Genomic DNA, 19,836 nt, shown 5'->3' with positions numbered 1-19,836 from the left:
AGGTGATTTTTGTCCGGGGCACTGGAACATTTGCCACGACGGGTCGAGGGAACGACTTTGTGGCCAGCTCAAACCAAGGCGTACCTGCAGCCATGCACACACAGTTAATGCCAGCCTTCCCGGGAGCTGGCTGAAGAGAGCTCTGAAGGCCACATCTCTTCTAATGCTTTCCAGTTACACAGCAAAACCTGAACTTTCCTTTTCCTGTTCTAGTTGACAGTAAATACCAACCCAGCAGCGGGAGCCTGTTTCCCCAGTACCGAGAGAAATCTAAAAGCTGCCACGTTCAAATGTTGATCTGTTCAATCTTTCTGCAGTCCAGCTTCTTGGGAACATCAAACTTCCCAGCGCCTATTAAACAGTAATATTTGTTTGCAACTCAAACTCATTAAGTAGAAACAAGAACAAGGTTACAAAATGGTGTGTCAGTGGCTCAACGGATTTGGTTTCTATCAGCCTAGAGAAAATACAGCACAAGTACAATAGTTCCTTACTGCTGCCAGAGTTTTCAAATCAGGCACATTAGATTCCACAAAAACCCCTAGGCTGCCCTTCCAAGTGGCTCTTGCTTATTAAAAATGTCAGGAAAATCCACAAACACCCGAGGTTATGTCCAAAAAGGAAAGAGGAGTCCTGCAACTTTATTCCAGGAAAAGGAGAGTCCACTGAGGCACACAGCCGTGGGGTTTTCTCTCTAGGGGTTTATCCCAAACTGGCTGCATGTTGCCCTCTTCTTTTCCCCACTGGCTGAGGTACCTGGAAGGTACAGCCTTCCTGAACTGCCTTCCATATATTCCTCCCTTGAACCTGCCATTCTACAGCGAAGTTCAGAAACTCAGGTTTGTGCACACCCTTGTCTGTTTCAGGAGCCAAGCTGCCTGGGCTCCAACAAACCTGCTGCCCAAAGTTAGCAGAGACACTGGGATCCATTTCAGAGATGTTAACACCCACACCTTCATCCATCAAATTGTTTGTAAACATTAGCTTTCCTCTCATAAGTTACTAAAAAACTGTATCACACTGTCAACATCGAGGAGCTTGAGTAAGACAATGATGGACTCCTTTTCACCAAATTTCCAAATAAGATGTAAATGTGCAGCTTTTGCCAAATATTTAAATTCCCCCTCAAAATTCCACATTTGAAAGTTAAATTACTTAAAACTTGAAACAGTTAATGCAGTCTAATTATGATTCCTTAGTGGTAAACAACGTTCTGCATCTACAGCAACTTAAGGAGTAACTGAACTACAACGAAAAGGTACCACAGAACTTTTACTAAGGTGCCACAATACTGCAGAGTAACTGTGAAACAATGAGCCAAACAAAATTACAAAATGAATTTATTCCAAAGCTGTAAGGGAACATTTACAATTCAACAAGATGGTAAACAGGTGTTTCCACAAGAACTCACTATGTTAAAATTAGATAGGAAATTGGGGAAAAATGATCTAACTACTTCTGAGGCCACAAGAGCTTTGCACATCACCTCTGAAGTACAGGAGTCACACAAAGAAAACTCACCCAAAATTCAGTGAGAAAAGCAGCTGCTAGTACCTAGTTACTAGTCTAAATACAAGCTGTGTTTAGGCTTTGGGATTACATTATTAAATCCCCTCAAAATACCAATTATAGCCACAAGTGCAAAATGTCTTTTTCCTTATTTTTCCTCCCAGTAGAAGCTTATTACATATCTAGTGCCTATTTTCAGAGTGACATTTTGACCTGACAAATTTCTTCAAAGCTTTTAGCCAAGTTTCATGGTTTTAATGACAAATCAGAGTTTAGCAGCTGGCATGTAACAAGAAATACAGTCAGCTCACATGTCCTGGAATGTCCAAAGTTTCCTACCTACTGCTGCAGAGTTCAGCAAAAACAGACTTTCAATTTAGCATCCTCAACAATGTTTCTAACTTTGACATAATTTTGGTATTCTGGCCTTCTGATTGTAGTGATAAATATTAAAGAGTGTTAATGAAAACACCTGAATGAGATTCACAAGCAAATACAAAAGCAACTAGGGTGGGGAAACATCACCTTTTGTGGATATCACCGGGCAAAAAAAAGGAAGATAAGAAGTATTCACTCTTCTAAAGCCTAAGGTATTTTACATCAACATGCTCTGGAACACTTAATTAAAATTCTTTTCCTGTTTTGACTTCTTTTTACTATATACTAATTCCTTTACAATGTTGAATGACCTGAGAAGTTAAAATTTTGAGCAGTGAGAATAAAAAAAACAAAACAACATTGTGCTCTTACATTGTATTTTCCAGGTGCACATCAGTAAATAAAAATCTCAAGTTGCTATGGAAAAAATAGCATGGAATTGTTAACTTTTCCACCTGAATTGAACTACATAGCTGGAATTTTTCAATGTTACCCAAAATACAGTTTTATTTATATATTTTTAAATGCAACTATTGGTTAAAAAAAAGAACCAAAACACACACACACAAAAATCACAAAACAAGAAAAACCAACCAACCAGCCCACCCTCAAGTGCCAACTAATCCAGAAATCTGCATAAAACAGAAAAGAGCCAGAAACATCTATGGTCCAGCTCCAGTCTGTGAAGCTTAATCACTGCATCAGTCTTTACCCATTCCTGAAATAATTCGTCATTTATTGTTTTGGTTTTTTATGCTATTCATTTACTGAGATTTCACGGCATAACTATATGCACATATTCATATTAAACATTAAAAATTAATTTTCAAAACATCACTTTTGTATTACAATGCACGGAGAAGAGTAAGATGTGCAAACCAAAATATGCCACATTCTCCACGTCTCTAAGTAAGAATGCTTCATGCTACAAGCAGAACAGATTTCCAGCCATGTTGCAAACTTTAAAAAAACAGCATGTATTTAATTCAATTCAATTAAAGAAAGTAAATCAAAGTAAATTTAACAATGGTACTCTTCTCCACATATTGCAAAATATGGTTACAGATGAGGAAAGGATTACTTCAGCTGCTAAGCTTATCTAACACATATCTCGGTTGTCATGCCTTTCCTGTCCATTAATTAATACATAAACTCAATTATATATTTCAGTTATGTAGTAGCTGACTTTTAGGTTAATTTACAAACTGTCAAGATGCAGCTTTTGATGAAACATCTATGCTCTTTTCCAATTTTGAATCTTGAAGACACTTCAAAAGTAAGAACCCAAAACTGCTGACTGTAAGCATCCAAAAATACAGTTGTAGTTTCACTATGGACAAGTTGTAGTCCGTTAGAAAAGTAGATCATACATACAAAGGTATAAAGAACATTTAAGTCAGTCTCAATGGAAGGCAGTCTTTGAAGAAAACAATGCTCCAAGCAAACTTGCTGAGTAGCACTTTCACTTCAGCCCTTCAGGGGCATGCAAGATTTAGCAGTCTTCTCAATAGATTCTTCCTCGGCTGCGATTGCCACGTCCTCCCCAGCCTCTTCCTCGTCCACCCCGGAAACCACCTCTTTGCTCTGAAATAAAGAGTCACAACTTTTCAGGAAGGTTTTATGCTGTATACAGATCCAAACTGAACAGCAAGATCTGAAGGTTCTGGAGGGTAACTTCAGTCTCTGAGGCTATGCCTCCTTATGGGCCATGAGATTGCTGAGTTATTTTCTGATGGAAAATGGACCCTGCTGACTTTTAAAAGGAGGTCAGGAGAATGAGCCCATCCAAATAAAGTGGAGCCTTTCTGCATACTAATACTGTGATACATAACTGTCCCTGTAATTTAGGACTATATTTGGGCCAATCTATCACCACAGATAGAAAGCTGGCTGCCTAGCTCTTCCTTCTGTTCAATAACACAATATTAACCTTGAGGTGTTGCTCTAACTTGCTACTAGTGATTTTATAAAACTATGGAAAACCAGAACTTTGTCTTTCTCTCTGTCCTTTCCTATCCTTAAGTTACCACCAGCATACTATTCTTTTTTTCTGGGGCTGATATCATCATTCAGTCACAAATCCTAGCTAGACATGGATACCACACAAACTATTTGATACTGTAGAAAGTTTTTCCTTTCTCTTTGTTAAGAAAATATCTGATCACAGCAAAAAATCACCCAATAACACAAAACTTAATAAGTTTATATAGTTTCTTTGGATTTGTTTGAAGGCGTACCAAACCCTCATTCCCCTTTCATGATTTCTCTTCATGAATAGTCTTAAAATACAGTTTATATTAATCTACAGAGAGAACTTCATGCTGGTTTTAAAGACTACAGAAATCAGGAGCTGACTGACTAGGCTGAAGCATCTCATTAACAAGAAACAGTAGCAAGTAATAAAACATTTCTGGCTGAATGCTTCCCAATCTTTAGACCTGCAGGATTACAAGCTTATCTTAAAAGACACAGGTGTGTCACCTGATGTCTAGAATAAGGAATTTTCAGATGGTGTTATCTCTTCTCTTAGCTTTATATATCTGCCAAAGCTTTATAATAGTTTTTCAACTCATGGCTGTGGGTGACAATTTGTCATAGCAGGCTCTTTACTTGCCAGAGGTAGGACCAATGGGCCTATAGGAAAGACAGGAACGGGCTGCTGCCATTGCTGGTCCTACTCATTCAGTCTGCAACTGCTCTTGTGCTTCACCCGAAAACATGACTCGCAGAAAGGCAGATTCAGTGTGACTGGGAGCACGAGGATATAACTGTGTGCATGCACAGTGAACTGGCAACTCTCAGAACTTCTGGATCAGGTCTGCAACATCAGCAGTGGCTGTAATAGGCATGCAGCACAGGCCAAGTCGTATGACAGGAGGTGACCCAGCTCTGCCATCTCCTGCAACTGGCCTGTTCAATGGGAAACTGGTGCACTGTGTGTCATAACAGAGAACACAACAGTTCAATTACTAACTCTAGGTATTAAAACACTACTAAAACTAACTTGCAAATGACTTAAGTCATAGGCTGGTAACATTCAAACACTACAATACATCAACAGCTAGGAAGAGACCAGCACAAACAAAAATTCATGGCAGTACAATTTGATCTTCCATGAAAGTGATATTTATTCACCCCAGCCCAAGACACAACTGTCACTAGACAAAGTTTTTCCAAGCTGCATAACTTACCGTAAGAAAAACTACCCAGGTTACTGCTGTATTTTCCACTGGGAGGATTGTATATTTGCCTGGCATCTCTTTTTGGTCCTGCTGAAGCTTTCTTTGGGGGTGAACTTGAAGTTGTATCTTCACTTGCTCTTTTTTGACTGACAGAAGAAGACAAAAACATATCATTACACCCCTATGGTGACAAGTACACTAATAGTAGCTCAGCCACAAAGATTAACCACTGGAAGCCAGCAGCAGCCAATGATGATGCCCTGAATAACAGTGTCTCAGAAGAGCCTCCAGTCGATTGTCTTAATATCTCTAAACCAAGACTAAGAGCATCTCTCCACTGCCACAGGATGGGTGTTATTTCTGATGTGAAACTTTTAGCTCACCTGCTGTCTATATTGTACAGACACAGCTTGGAAGGTTAATTTTTACTGTTTACAAAATAAACCCCACTGTTTTTCTTTTATTGTATGAAGAACTCTTACCTTGCATCTGCCTTCTGTACTGGTTTCCAGGACAATGTAACTGTACTTTTGTAAGAAGGAGGAATGTGGAAGAGATCCTATGGATGCAGAAAAGGACAGTTTATTCTACAGTTAAATTTATGTTGATTGCACTTCAAAATTTCAGCTACTTACTTACTAGACTCCAGAATAACCACTACTTTCCAATAATTTTAAACCCTTTAGTCCCATGGCAGAGAGAGAAGGCAGTAGAACACTGCCTTATCTGGCTGCCTTTACTAGGAAATTCAAGTAGGATTTATCTTAGCAGTGTAGTGTCTTACACTGACCAAACAGAGAATCATACACTAGGTTGGGTTGGAAGGATGCTTAAATGCCATCTACTTCAATGACCCTGCAATGAGCTGGGACATCTTCCACTACACCAGGTTGCTCAGACACCTATCTAATCCAGCCTTGAATGTTCCAAGGAATGGGGCATCTGCAGAGAAAGCCCAGGACTTCTGTCCTTCCCTGCGCACATCAAGCACCTTACAATGAACTACAGTGGCTCCTGCTGGAAGACATCTGATATCCCTATGATGGTACAAGACAGGCTTCTCAATATGGTGGGCCAAGTTTTTGGTTCATTGTGGGAAGTGAGAGTGAAGAAAGAGAGGAAAAGGGGGTTAGAAGAAATCAGAATGGTTTCATGGGCTCCAGATGAAAGTCTATTTCTTGCAGCCCAACTCTTCTAGGTGTTTTGGAGAAACAGGTTCTATGCAGAAGCTTGCTTTGCCTCCTCCCTCCTTTAGATCTCCTTGCATGTCTCTGAACTATTGCATACTCCTCACTGACACTGCAGGAAAGGGAAATGACAAGAAAATCCAGAGACCCCTAAAGAACCAAGGTGGTCTTTTCCTGGGGACAACTAGTACTGTAAGAAAGCGTGTCCACACCCTATCCCAAGAAAATTAGCAGCAAAAGCTAAGCTGCTAGCACGATCAGCAAGATCCACATCTCTTCAGAATAAGTAAAGCAGCACCAACTCTGAGCTGGCTGCCACCAATTAACACAATACCACAAAACAACTTGGTTCAAATCTATTCCTTTCTTCTGCATAGGTTACTCTGCAGTGGGAATTTAGTCCTTCATAATGTGAGAACTTACCTTGATTAAAACATTAATGTTATTGGTTATTTTCAAGGCAACCACTTTAATCTTGTTCTGTAAAAAAAACAGACACCAATGAGCATTTAGTAGCTTTATGCCAACTTCATTACACAAAGCCATAACATTAAACTCATTGCTCTTCCTAGTGAATTGCTATAGTAACAGTGATAGTGAAAGGTGTGTACACTTCCAAGTTTTTATCACAGCTGCTTTTAAGATTCTTGTAGTTTCACACTAACTAGATGCTTTTAATATTCCAGTGTAGTTTCCACTGTGTATTTTTTTTTGTTCAACATATGAAAATCTCCCCTTCAAAACAAAGCACAGAGCACAATTAAACCAAATACATTTGGTGCAGAAAGCAGCTAAAAGTCAAAACTAGATCATCTTCACTTGCAAAATGTAGCATAAGGTAACATGCACTTGGCAATAATGTTAGCACTATTATTCCCTTAATGTATTTGCATACTTAAAACTGACTGTAGCCTATTAATGTGTGCCAACAGTTCTTTCAGTAAGCTCAATTAGAAAAATCCGAATTCGTGAACAATTCTTACCTCCTCTGTTTTCAAAGCTTCTCCTGTTTTTCCTTGAAGTGCCAGACGAAGCTGTCGGATATACACCTGCAGTCCTCGAGCAAAATACTGTAGCCTAAAACATTTAAAAGCAATCCCTTAGTAAAATTCACCCAGTCCTGTAGAAATAAAAGCATAAGCAAAGGGAAGCTGTAATATTGTTTCTTCCCCTTCAGGAAAAATGCTCAAGTAAGACTTCCATCAATCTGATTTGTGCTTCTTTAGCATCCAGACAATAATTCACACCTCTGTAGAGTCAGAGAATTACAAAGGTTGGAAGAGACCTACAGGATCAAACTAATCCAACTGTCACACCTACACCATACCCAAGTGCCACATCCAGATGCCTCTTGAACACTTCCTGAGACAGTGATTCCACTACCTCCCAGGGCAACTTATTCCAGTGCCCAACCACTCCTCCAGTAAAATTTTTTTCTCTGGTATCTAATCTGATCCTTCTCCTGGTGCAACATGAGACCATTTCCTCATCCTTTCAGTTGAGACATGTCAGAAGAGACCGACTCCTACCTCACTACAACCTCCAGTCAGGTAGCTGTAGAGGGCAATGAGGTCCTCTCTGAGCCTCCTTTTCTCCAGACTAAACAGCCCCTACTCCCTCGGCCACTCCTCCTGAGACTTGTGCTCCAGACCCTTCCCCAACTCCACTGCCCTTCTTTGGATGCACTCCAGCACCTCAATGTCCTTTCTGAAGTGAGGTGAGGCATCACCAGTGTCGAGTACAGGGGGACAATCACTGCCCTGGTCCTGCTGGCCTCTTGATACTGGTCTAGATGTCACTGGCCTCTCAGCCACCTGGGCACACTGCTGGCTCACACCCAGCTGGCTGCCAACCAGCACCTCCAAGCCCCTTTCTGCTGATCAGCTCTCAAAGCACTCTGGCCCAAGGCTGCAGTGCCACATGGGGTTGTTGTGACCCAGCACGCCACCTTACTAAATCTTATGCAGCTGTCCTTAGCCCATCGATTCAGCCTGTCCAAAACCCTCTGCAGAGCCTTCCTACCTTTCAGCTGATCAACACTCCCACTCAACTTGGTGTTGCCCACAAACTTACTGAGGATGCAGCCAATCTCCTCAGTCAATTGCTAAAGATGTTGAATAGAACGGGCCCCAGTACTGAGCCCCGAGGAACTCCACTAACATTTTTTAATAAATACCTTGTAACATAACATTAACACTTGCCTCTAAACCATTACCTGATTTTGAAGTCTTTCAATTTCTCTGCATTCAGCTTGGCTGTGAGGAAGTCCGGAAGTTTGCGACCTAGCTGATGGAAGCTATACAATAAACACTCCACATAACTGAATTGCAACTTGGGCTCTTCATTGCCAGCATTTTCCCCATTTTCTGCTTCCTCTGGTGGGAGTGGCATATACTCCTGAAGAACAGAAAGGAAAACAAATGCATGAGACACATTTATGCTGAATGACTGCTCTTTCACAGTGTTTGAATTGCATGGTTTATCTGTGCTGACAATTTAAGAAGTATCCACCATCTCTATACTAATGGATGAAGTACTGAATAAAGTCGTGGTGTAGGTGGTTTACCTACACTTCTGTGACTTGACTCAGAGGAAATACTATGGTGGCACAACTGCCACAGGAAGCAATAATGTACTGCACCAATGCTTCTGAAATAGTGCTGAATTTGCTTAGAATTGTCAGTGCAGATACAGTGTTTAATGACATCAACACGAGTCTCTCATGACTATGAAATTTAAAAAGAAACACTCATTAATTTACATGACTAAAAACATTATTCAGGTAACAGCTCTCTACCTACAAAGGCTTTAAATGGCAAAATTATGTTCAACATTCTATCAGTGGACAGGACCATCTCTGAAATAGCCACTTCAGAAAAAGAATAAAGAGATGAATACATAAAAATAACTTGTTTTGATGAAAACTTAATTTCTTAGTGTTTTACATTAATAAAAACTGAAATAGTCTTACCAGCAATTTATCAAACAGCTTCTTCAAATTTGATTCAAGCTTTTCCATATCACCACAAAATGAACTCATTTCAGCAAGAAGCTTCAAGACCTACACATAAGGATAGCCATGTTTTTGTGTGTTAACTGAAAGTAGACAAGCTTAACATTCAACCTGAAATCAATTATCACATCACAGTGATGGCTGTCACAGTAGAGGCCAGCTATTACAACTAAACCCCTCCCAAAACAGCAGGAAGCAATTCAAGGAAGAACATGCCTAATTTGTTTTTCCTGTCTGTAAAGAGAAACACGGGTTTGCATGTCTAATCCCAACAAGCATTAGTCAACAAGTAAACAAAACTTAATCTCCCACATCTGCAGCACAGCTCACCTTCAAGTGAGAGCCACAGAGATCTACTGAAGCTGTAGCACTGATTAATGTAAACAAAATTACAGACATTGAGCCACTCCCTTAGGAGGCTAAATTAGCCCAAACTGTACAGCCATCATTTCAGTAAATGCTATGTGCTTAAGCAAAAATTGAGAGTAATATAAAAATGATTACACTGATCTACTTATTCTACCTTGCTTCAAAAGCTTGGGACAGATGACGCATGCTTTAAAAGGCAATGCCCAGTCATGCCTCAAAAGAGCAAATGTTTTTTCTAGTGCAGCTACTTTTCCTACAAGCCAAAAAATGAAAACTACTTGAGGAAAGAGCCTGTGATTTTTAAAATAGGGGTCTTTATCTAGGATGGTTATTTTTCACTATTTGAAAGACATTTTAGCTTTGGCTTACCTCTAACTGGATATCAAGACCCTCCACCAGAGTAGTCAAAGAGCTGAGGTTTGGCAGAACATGCTCACAGAAATAAGTAACAAATTTTGTGGAATGAACATTTTTCTGAAAAATAAAAACAAACCCACAAACAAACAATCACACTTAACTCATGTTAGTCTTAAATCTGAAGGGGCTAAATGTTTTTCTCCCATCACCCCTCCACCCTTATAAATGCTGCCTCACAGTTGTACCTTAAAGCTTTATGAAACTTTCCTCTTATTCCTAAGACCTTGCAGGTAGCCTAAATTCAGAGGATGACCACAAAGCAGCTGAAAAGATTGCTTGCAACCCAAGAATAGGCCCTTAAGCTCTGCAATTGCCTGGCACTAGACTTGAAATAATCAAATGAATACAAAATAATGTGAAAATCTTGTAATAATTCACTGTAACAGCTTAAATTTGAAAAGAGAAGAGGAAAACACGAAGTATCTTTGTGTTTGGAGGCTTTAAGGATGTTTTCCAGCATTTGCATACATTAGAGGTTAAAGGTGGTAAGTACTGATTTGTGGTCTTTCAAACATAACCATTGGGAACACTAAAGCCAAGCTCCAGCCATTAACTCATGCACAGCACACAAACACATACTGAGAACAGGGGCACTGCCTGCCGAGTGCACTGCAGCAGTCTGTCCACGCAGTCCGTATCTGAGGGATTGAACGTCTGTTCCAGGTCAGCCTGCTCAGCCACCAGCTCCACCAGCTGCTGTCTCCCACTGACTGTCTGCAAGCTTTTCAATCCAGACAATATTTTCATGAACAGAACAAATTCCTCGCCTGTCACATCTTCCAGAACCTTAAGAGAAAATCAGAAAACGTATTTTTGTGGTGGCAATTTGCAAGCCTCCAAGTCAAACCTACTGGATTTGAAAAGGTAAAGTATGCAAATATTTAGCATTTAAATTTAACACTTAGTAATTTAAAAACACAAGTTTGAAGGAACACATGAAAACATTCAGTATAATTGAATGCACCTACAAATCAAAGCCATTGTCATCAAGTTGTGCATAGGAAACAGGTTTTTTAACTCTAAAAGAAATATTTGTTGAGAACAAACTTCTATCTAACAAAAATCAAATGCTTCAGGCAGAAAAAAATGTTAAACAAGTATCTACTCATTACTGGTTTAAAACTTTTTGCATCTTTCTCAACTTAGGGAATGCATGGAAATCTCCTAAGATTCTACAAAGACAAATGCCAAGTCCTGCACCTGGGATGAAGCAACTTCCCTGCATCAGCACATGCAGGGGATGTACTGGCTGGGGAACTGCTCTGCTGAGAAGACTGAGGGGTCTGGGGGACAGCAGGCTGAACACCAGTGACAGCACCATACCCTGCCTGACAAGCAGTGCTCTGGGCTAAGGACAAGAGCACAGACCAAGGGAAACAAAGGGACAGAAGATTGACAGGTCCTTGGCTGGGCCCTCATCTGACCAAATCTGGAGTACTGCACCTGGTGCTGGGCTCTCCTGTATGAGGAAGTGCTTGATAAGCTTTACGAAGGTAAATCAACAAGGTGATCTGTGTATAGAGCACATGAGCTATGAAGGGAACCTAAGGCAATCAGGTTTTTCCAGCCTAAAGGAAGAGACCTGTATGTGGGTGGAGCAAACTAACTAACTAATCTTCCAACACTTCAGAGCAAGACACTGCCCATAGCAGCCAGGTTCTTTGATGAGATGGACATGGTCAAAATGAAACAATGACACAAAACTAAAATGGGAGGTTTCAACTGGATAGAGGGAAAAAAAAACATCTCTTGAGGACAACTGAACATTGAAGCTGGTTGCCCAGAGAGGACAGGATCTCTCCTTCATAGGAGGTTTTCAAAAACCAACTAGAAAAAGCACCAGGAAGTCTGATGAGAATTCAGCTGAGCATGATTCCCTGAGCTGAACAATCTCTCAAAGACCCTTCCTAATGCGAATGATTGGGTCAATTTCTAATCAAAGTCACTCCTACAAAATTAGAAGACCCATGATTTTAACATTACCACAAAAAAAATGCTGCAAACTTTGGAGTATCAGAATAGATAAGTACAAGATCACATTTGTACAATGCTCGAACAGACCTCCAAAGCAACACCAATGACAAGGGATGGTTGAACAATACTTGAATTTGAACCGAAATCAAACTCTCACCTTCTTTGATTCAGTCAATATGAACTCCTCCACCTCCTTTGTCATCACTTCCTCTGGTAAGGTTTTCAGTTTTGTAGAAAGGAACTTAATGGCTCTCTCCCTCACAATATCCTCTCCCTGAAGAATCTGACTGAATAAACCTCCCAAAGTCCCTGAATGAAGAATAAATTGGGTAACACAAATTATTTCAGAAGTTATGACTTGGACCATTTACACAGAAAGAAGAAGTTTCCTCTTTTAATATTCCATGAAACATTTTAAAATAAATGCTATACTAACTTAAAAAAATAGTTTTCATATATCTTCACATAAAAATTCACACTCTTTTATTAGTCTGCATAATTCAGATCCACAGTTATAAAGTTCAGTACTGCTTGCAAAACCAAACAATTAGTGTGCATCTCACTTTCACACTGTACTAACAAGATACAAAATTGAGTCCTGTTCTAATCCTACTACAGATTGCAAAGTATTAATAAAAGCCATGTATAGAAAAACCTGTCCTTTACCTTTAGCATCCATCTTAAATATACTGAGCAAGGCATTGTTCACCAAATTGAATTCTGCAGAATCATCTGGAGAGAGAAAAAAGTTCATACACATACACTTGAAATGGAAAGGGAAGGGCAGAAAACCAAAAAGGCTAATACTGCACAAGAATTCTGTCCTCAGCATTTACCTATAAACAACATAACCTGTATTTTTAAAAACTATTAGAGTGAGGAAGTTCAAAGCCATTATTATGGAAGTTGGAAGCAAAAGAAAAGCTATTTGTCATTTTAGTCTCCCTACCAAAACTAAAACTTAAAACTTGATAGGACTGAAAACTTGAAGGGAAGTTATTAATCTATATACTTAGTTATTTTAATAAACAAGCTTTCATTTAAATAATGTAAAATACATAGTTATTTATTTTTAAACTCATTATTAATCTACAGTATTTCTCTCTTAAACTAAATGAAGGAATGCATAAATCTCAAAAAACCCAAACCAAAACCTTCTTGAGAAGCCCAGAGTCTTAACCATGGAGTTTTAACAGAAGTTTAAACACCTAATATTTAGTACTTTATAACTTACTGAGATTAAATGTATATTAAATTCTGAATTTACCCCGAAAATATTTATTTTGCACCAAAAATGCAACTGTATGGGACAAAATGCCCTCAGGCCTTTTCAGGTTCTAGAAACTGGATCACAAATTCAGTAAATCTTTTTCAGAAAGCAATTTGCTGCAGTCTATAACTGGAAGGTTTCCTCCACCATGCCTTTTTCTACAGATGTTTCTTTCAGAGAACTTGAATGAAAAAAAAAATTGTTTTATCTAAAAGAAAGATTTTTGGTTTTGATTAGAATAATTAGTGCCCTTTCAGCCTAACTGTACAGCAAATATAAAGCAGAAGAAAACACAAGAAGGATGTGAACAGCACTGGGATAAATTATGAATCAATGAAAAATGTTCTACAGAAGCAAAACTGTATACATATCTAGGTGTGCCATGAGACAAGCCAGCACGTGTCTCCCACCTGACTGCAGAAGCTGGGTCAGTATGTCTGCTACCCGAGGAAGGTTATCTCCAGTGGCAAACTGAGGCAGTTCCTTGATTGCTTGTCGACGGATCTGTTAAAATTGTCAATAATGTGGAAATTAAAAAATGTTTAAACTTTCAGGAATTACATAACACTCCAAATCCCCCTATTTTGGCATATTTATGAAGTAAATAACGTATTTTTCTTAGAGCTAGGCAGCACTGAAGAAAAATCAAATTCAAACAGTACTTCTGTTCACAAAATCATTCATATGAACAACAAAATAAAGGCTAGAATGTGTGTTATTAAGGAGTTTTATTTGCTGACAGGAAGGACAGTTCTACAGTTGTACATATGGCAGGGATAAACTCTAGAGTTTGTTCCCAGCACTGAAAAATCCTTGAATGATCTGTCCAAATCCCTTAAGACCTGATGAACAGAAATGCTTCAAAGGTACAGCTTCTACCAGCACAGAAGCAGCATGAAGCATCTCAAGAAGCACAACAGTCAGAATCACATCCCTGTGGTTCTCAGGTGCAAACAAGATTCTGTCTCCCAGCAGTATTTATCAGAATCAATTACAACAAAGTGCGTTTTGATAGGAAGCCATGTAAATGCTATTCAAATAAACTGTAAGTTTCTTCCTACAGAGCTATTCCTTCGATTAGTGGTGGGAGCTAAAGAAGATAAATGAAAACTGATGCATCTTCCCAAACCATCACACAATGAATTAAATGCCAGAATACAATTAAATTTATGTTTTCCAAAGACCAACCTTGCCCTCCCGAAAGACACAGCCCATTAAACAAAAAGAGAAAAAAACAGCAAAATACAAATTGGAACTATCAACTTGCTACAAGGTTCTTATTCTTACAGAAACATCTTCATCCTCGCAGAGGTCCAACTGGGCGTTGATAGCTGAGTCAGCTAGTTCAGGAAAATGCTTGAAGAACTTAGGAATGAACTGGGCTGCAAGTCTCTTCTCCTTGGCACCTCCTTTCACACCATCCAAAATCACCTGGTAGGCATCCTTATGCTAAAAGACAAAACCAGAATACATAAATAGAAGAAAAATCCTGGCTTCTTCTCAAGACAAGGAAGGACTTTTTTCTCCTAGTCTCTGAAACTATTTAAGTGAACCATACTATACAAGCTCCTTACAAAGGAATATATTTTTCTCCTAGACTGATATAACCATGCCAATTTGGTAATATTTGCCTCTGTTGCCTGGCTTTCACTGTTATTCTGGCTCCTGTCTGTTCAAGCATGTATGGCTCCAGCTGCCGGCCCTAAGGGTAGCACCTCCTGCACACTGGGATTAGATTAGTGCAAGAAATTCTATGATCCCTGCCACTGAACTTGGGCAGTTTTTCAAGAAGTTTCTGCTTTTTGTATGCTCATGGATTCTCTACTTCATGTCTTTGAAGTAGAGATTACAGAAACTGTGCCACTGCAGTAGATCATGAATTCTTATTAACATATATGGTGCTAAAGTATCTTTGGCATCTATTCAGGAAGTTAACTCCACCTGGAATCTCTGCTATGTATTCAGGTAGCTAATCTGGGATGAAATACAGTGCTTGGAAGAACTATTAAGGGAAACTAGACTTTAAAAAAAGCCCAGAAACCTCCAATTTTAAATACAGAAATATCTATTCCAAACACAAGAATAAACACTTCAACAACAGTAAAATTTTCTCTAGCTGCTCCAACTAGAATCACACAGGTGCTTCTGGTTCTGTGCCTGCAGGACCAAAACTTTAAATTAATTGAAGTCTTTGTGGTTAGCTGTGTTTTTGTGAAATAGAGGTCAGCATTATTAGGTACTAGTGGAAATCAGGACCTTCTAAGATTAATTTTCCTTATGGTTGTGAAAAAGAATGCTTAAAACAGCTTATTCTACTCTGAACAGCAACCCTGACAGCACAGGACACTTTCTTTGCTTTACTTACACTAAATTTCCCAGAGCCACATATGTCATCACCACTACTCCCCATGAAAGTTGTCCTGTAGCAAATACAGATATTAATTTACAAAGCAGTACACTGCCTTAATGTCCTCTAAAGCAAGTCGCATTTTAAAATTTAGTGCCCATGCTCCTGAACCACTCCCTACAGCCTGTTGATAGCTGTGTTGTCAGAATCTAGAGTGGGATACAGATCTGGATGAAAAATAAGCAGTGAAAGAATCAGTTGCCTGGCAGCTGAACCACATCACCACCCAGTTCCCTCTGCAGCTGGGCCAGTGCAGTGCAGTGAGCAGCAAAGGCAGGAATGAGCCAGCACAAACCAGCAATGAAAACACATCAGTACAGACACGGGTTCTCAGGCTGCATGTTAAGAACAAGTTCTGTTGTAGAACATGTAATATAAAACTCAATACATATGAAAAAGCATTCACACAGCACTGGAACAGAGCAGCCTGTGTTCCCTGCATTTGTGTTCCTGTATGCTAATTACTCCTACCATGTAGGAAAATGCAGTTCAGGCAGGAGTTTTTTTATCTGTATCTGGCAGCACGGAATGATCTAGAAAAACCACAGGCAACTACAGCAGCAGTGTGATCCTTCTGTTTTGTGCATTCCCTTCCCATCTGTAACAAAGGAATGTCCTAAGCTGGAGAGAGTGTCCAAACCTTTGCTTTAAATTACTGTTAATTGACCAATCATCCATTAACTTCTCTAGGTTAGTTCTTGAGTCAATTCATGCCCTGCAGTGCCCTGTGCCAAGGTCCACAATGCCTTATGAAGAAATGCTTGTCTTCCTCTTTATTTTCAGCCAGCTTCCTAACACTTTTTTTCAACTTCTCACCTTCATTCCACTTGTGAACACCTCACACCTGAGCACCTTTCTCAACTGAAACACTCTTGGACAAGCTCAGTACTTCTCTTGATGCCATAACTTCTGGTAGTGCCCATGCTCATGCTCAATGTTTTCTTGTTTGAAACAGGGTGACCACGACGTTTTGCAGTAAGAGATCACATTCATGATGTTGTTAAGAGATAATAAAGCATTAAGTGGGATAAAACTGATGAACAAGGAACTCATGGCTTCTCAGAACGCAGGAACTGGAGCCACCAGGCAAGATTATGAAATGACAAATTCAAAGAGGTAACTCCACCACAAAGGTTAACAAAACAATGAAATGTTTTAACACAGAACCTTTATATGCCAGAAGCACACTCAGTTCAACAGAGCACCAGAAAAGTTCACTGAAGAATCACCTCACAAGCTATGCTTGTTACAGAGACACTTCCTCTGGCTCTGGGAACCCAAAAGCTGGAGAGGGGCAAAGCTGGGAGAGTTTTAGGAATCCCCATTCTATACTTACCCTCAGAGGTTCTTACACACCTACCCTGTCATAGGCTGCATTTCTTAACCATGCTGGAGTTTGCTCTGCCTAAGACTGCTCTACCCATTCCTTCCTCACAAAAATCAAAGTGAGATGAACTGTGCTTTTCTAAAGTGGCAAGGTAACAGCATGTTTTACTCTGCAGCTCTCCCTGCAGTTCCCTACATTTTATTTGCACTTTGGTTTCGGCTCTGAGGTGATGTTTTTGTTGGGCTGTCTGCAAGGATGCTTTGTTTCACTAGGGCATAACCACACAAGCAAAGTGAATGGGACCTGAATTAAAACAAAAAAAAAACTTCAACACCCCCCTGCCCCCAACCACCAAAATATTTCTTCTCTTAAAGAACTTTTTAAGTGACATTGTACAGCAGTGTTCTCATTTAGTTTAAAATCCACGGTTAGATACAGATATGGTAAAACTACTTTCCTACTTATTGACATTACGACCAAAAGGAAAAAAAAGTATCTTCTGCTTTTTCAGGGGGCCATTTTGGAAAATAAGGGACTAATACAATTCCAAAACTAGTTGTAACTAACATTAATATTTTCTACTGGTAATATTCTAAGTCATCCTCTTTTCTTGAATAATTCAGTAATGGTGTAAACAAATGGCAGATCTTACCAAAATTTTACAGAAAAAATATTTCTCAGTCTTGAGGGTCGACCTTACGTTCTTGCCTCAAGGAAGAAGGTAAAGGGCTACAGGCAGCTTTCAAACCATACCAGACTTCACCTTCCCTCAGCAAGCCTTTTAGCAAGACAGCCTGCCAGACGCCCTCCAGACCTGCAAGTGCGCTGCATCTGCAAGTGCGGTGTCAAAGACTTCAAGGCCCGAATTCGCAAGGCGAAACTCCCCGCCCCCTTGGAAAAAACATATTTGACTCTAGCTAAGAACCGGCTAATATCCGAGACGCCGCATTAACAGGAAAGCTGCCGACAGGACGCGGATGCTGCAAAAGCGACGGGAGCCACTGCGGTCCTGGCAGATCCGCGGGCGCGCTGTTCATTTTTACCCGCCCTGCGCCGCCGGCCTGAGGAAACCCACCCGAGCACAGCCCCGGGGCTCCCGGCTGTGCGGCGAGGCGAGGAGCCCCTCTGACGGCACCCTGGCCCGCCAGCCCCCCTCGGCCCGGAACTCCCCGCCGTGGCGCTACGCAAGCCCGAGGCCTAACAAGGCCTTGCAGGCCGCAGCCACACCGCACCTGGCCCGCCGTCTCCGTGGCGTCCGCCAGGATGCCGTAGTTGCGGTAGAGCTCCTCCACGGTGGGCATGGCGCGGCGTGGAAGGGGCAGAGCCACCGAAACACCGAACCCGCCACTGACGACGCCGCCGCCGCTCCGGCCGCCGCTCCCGCTCGGTCCGCGTCGTCAGCACCAGCGAGGCGCCAGTCCCGGAGCGGCCGTGCGCCGCTGCCTGCGCGCCGCCCCCTGGCGGTGGGAGGTGGCACTGCAGGGCCGGGAGCCGCGGGAGCCAAAGGCGGAGCGGGGCGGGATCGGGGCTGGGGCCGGGGCCGCCCCCGACGGGCCGCGCTTCCGCAACGCCCGGCCCTAGCGGCTGCTCCCCGGGCCCTGCGTTACGTGCCCGGCCCTAGCGGCTGCTCCCCGGGCCCTGCGTTACGTGCCCGGCCCTAGCGGCTGCTCCCCGGGCCCTGCGTTATCCGCCCCGCTGCAGGCTCGGGCAGGGGCCGCGCTACGGGGTGCGTTCTTGTGCTCACAGATGCGCCATGGCCTTCACCTCTTGCAGGTTTTTTTGTTCCCTCCTACCTCCCCCCACCCTCCCCTACCTACCCCGGGTCTTTGTTCGCATTCCTTCTCCTTCCCTTGACTGATGCTTTTCCCCAGCGCCTCGTTTCTGTATCCCTTTTTGTCTGTCCTAACAAGTGCATTGGAAGATGCTCGAGAGGTGCCTGTTGCACGCTGAGCTCCTAGTACGAGATGAAGAATGCTTTCCTATGATTTGGTGACTTGCATCTTTTCCTGCAGAGGAAAATGCTCCCTAATTCCAGAAACTGAAGTATCTGCAACTCATGCCAATGAAGGCAGCATGTGTTCATTAGGCTCCAATTGCCAAATAGAAATTGTGGCAAAGGTTTTAAGGCTGTCTTCGCCTCGTATATCAATATGCTTTAGCCTCCTGCAAATTTCACAGGCACTTAAATGGAAGAGGATTCCCCTTATGTGAATCTGAGGCTGAGCTACACAAAGCACTGGACCTTTCTTGAATATCCTTCCCAGCAGCATGAAGGATGCTGTGGGAGGCATCTGTCACCTTTCTCCCCTTCCTTGAATTGAGGCTCAGTGCCTTTACCTGAGCGTTCCTCCACCAGGGGATGCATGTCATTCCTACACACTCTGATGGGTCTGACAGTGTGGAAGCTTGTGGCTGCTGTCAGATCCCAGAGAGCTCTGACCACATCCTGCCCCTTGGTGTGCTTGTGACCATCACATTTACCCAAAGTAATCTAAAAAGAATATGGTGGGTAATCTTAGTAGTGGGAACAAAATGTAACATGAGAGAAGAAATATTTTTGTTACGACAAATGAGCTGCATGCTTAGGAGAACCTCTCATTTTCTAGGAAGGGAGAGCTTCCTCGGGCAGCCTGGCGGATATTAAGAGATGTCAGTCTCTTGTGCTCCAGCAGTTTCCAGGCAGCATTGCATCTGAATGCAGATTTTAAAATTCACTATAACCATCTTTATCAGCACTACCATGGCAAACTTTTACAACTTGGCCACAAAGGAGGAAAGATGAACATCTCATTAAACTGCCTTT

At 41.4% G+C, this 19,836-nt stretch overlaps 1 protein-coding gene across 1 annotated transcript; it reads right to left on the bottom strand.

Annotated features, from left to right (window-relative positions):
* Positions 1 to 1,323: 1,323 nt before the first annotated feature.
* API5 (apoptosis inhibitor 5) lies at positions 1,324 to 18,492 on the bottom strand. Its single transcript, XM_059473619.1, has 14 exons — positions 18,266 to 18,492; positions 14,587 to 14,748; positions 13,710 to 13,803; positions 12,696 to 12,761; positions 12,187 to 12,338; positions 10,635 to 10,841; positions 10,008 to 10,112; positions 9,228 to 9,317; positions 8,472 to 8,653; positions 7,240 to 7,333; positions 6,680 to 6,736; positions 5,552 to 5,628; positions 5,079 to 5,215; positions 1,324 to 3,471 (listed from the first exon to the last, which is right to left on the bottom strand). The coding sequence occupies exons 1-14, from the start codon at positions 18,332 to 18,334 to the stop codon at positions 3,392 to 3,394; spliced, it is 1,572 nt and encodes a 523-aa protein (XP_059329602.1). The 5' UTR covers positions 18,335 to 18,492; the 3' UTR covers positions 1,324 to 3,391.
* Between the last annotated feature and the right edge of the window lie 1,344 nt (positions 18,493 to 19,836).

Source organism: Ammospiza nelsoni, chromosome 6 (assembly GCF_027579445.1).
Source record: "Ammospiza nelsoni isolate bAmmNel1 chromosome 6, bAmmNel1.pri, whole genome shotgun sequence".
Lineage (NCBI taxonomy): Eukaryota > Metazoa > Chordata > Aves > Passeriformes > Passerellidae > Ammospiza > Ammospiza nelsoni.
This window is presented reverse-complemented; position numbering and strand designations above follow the sequence as displayed.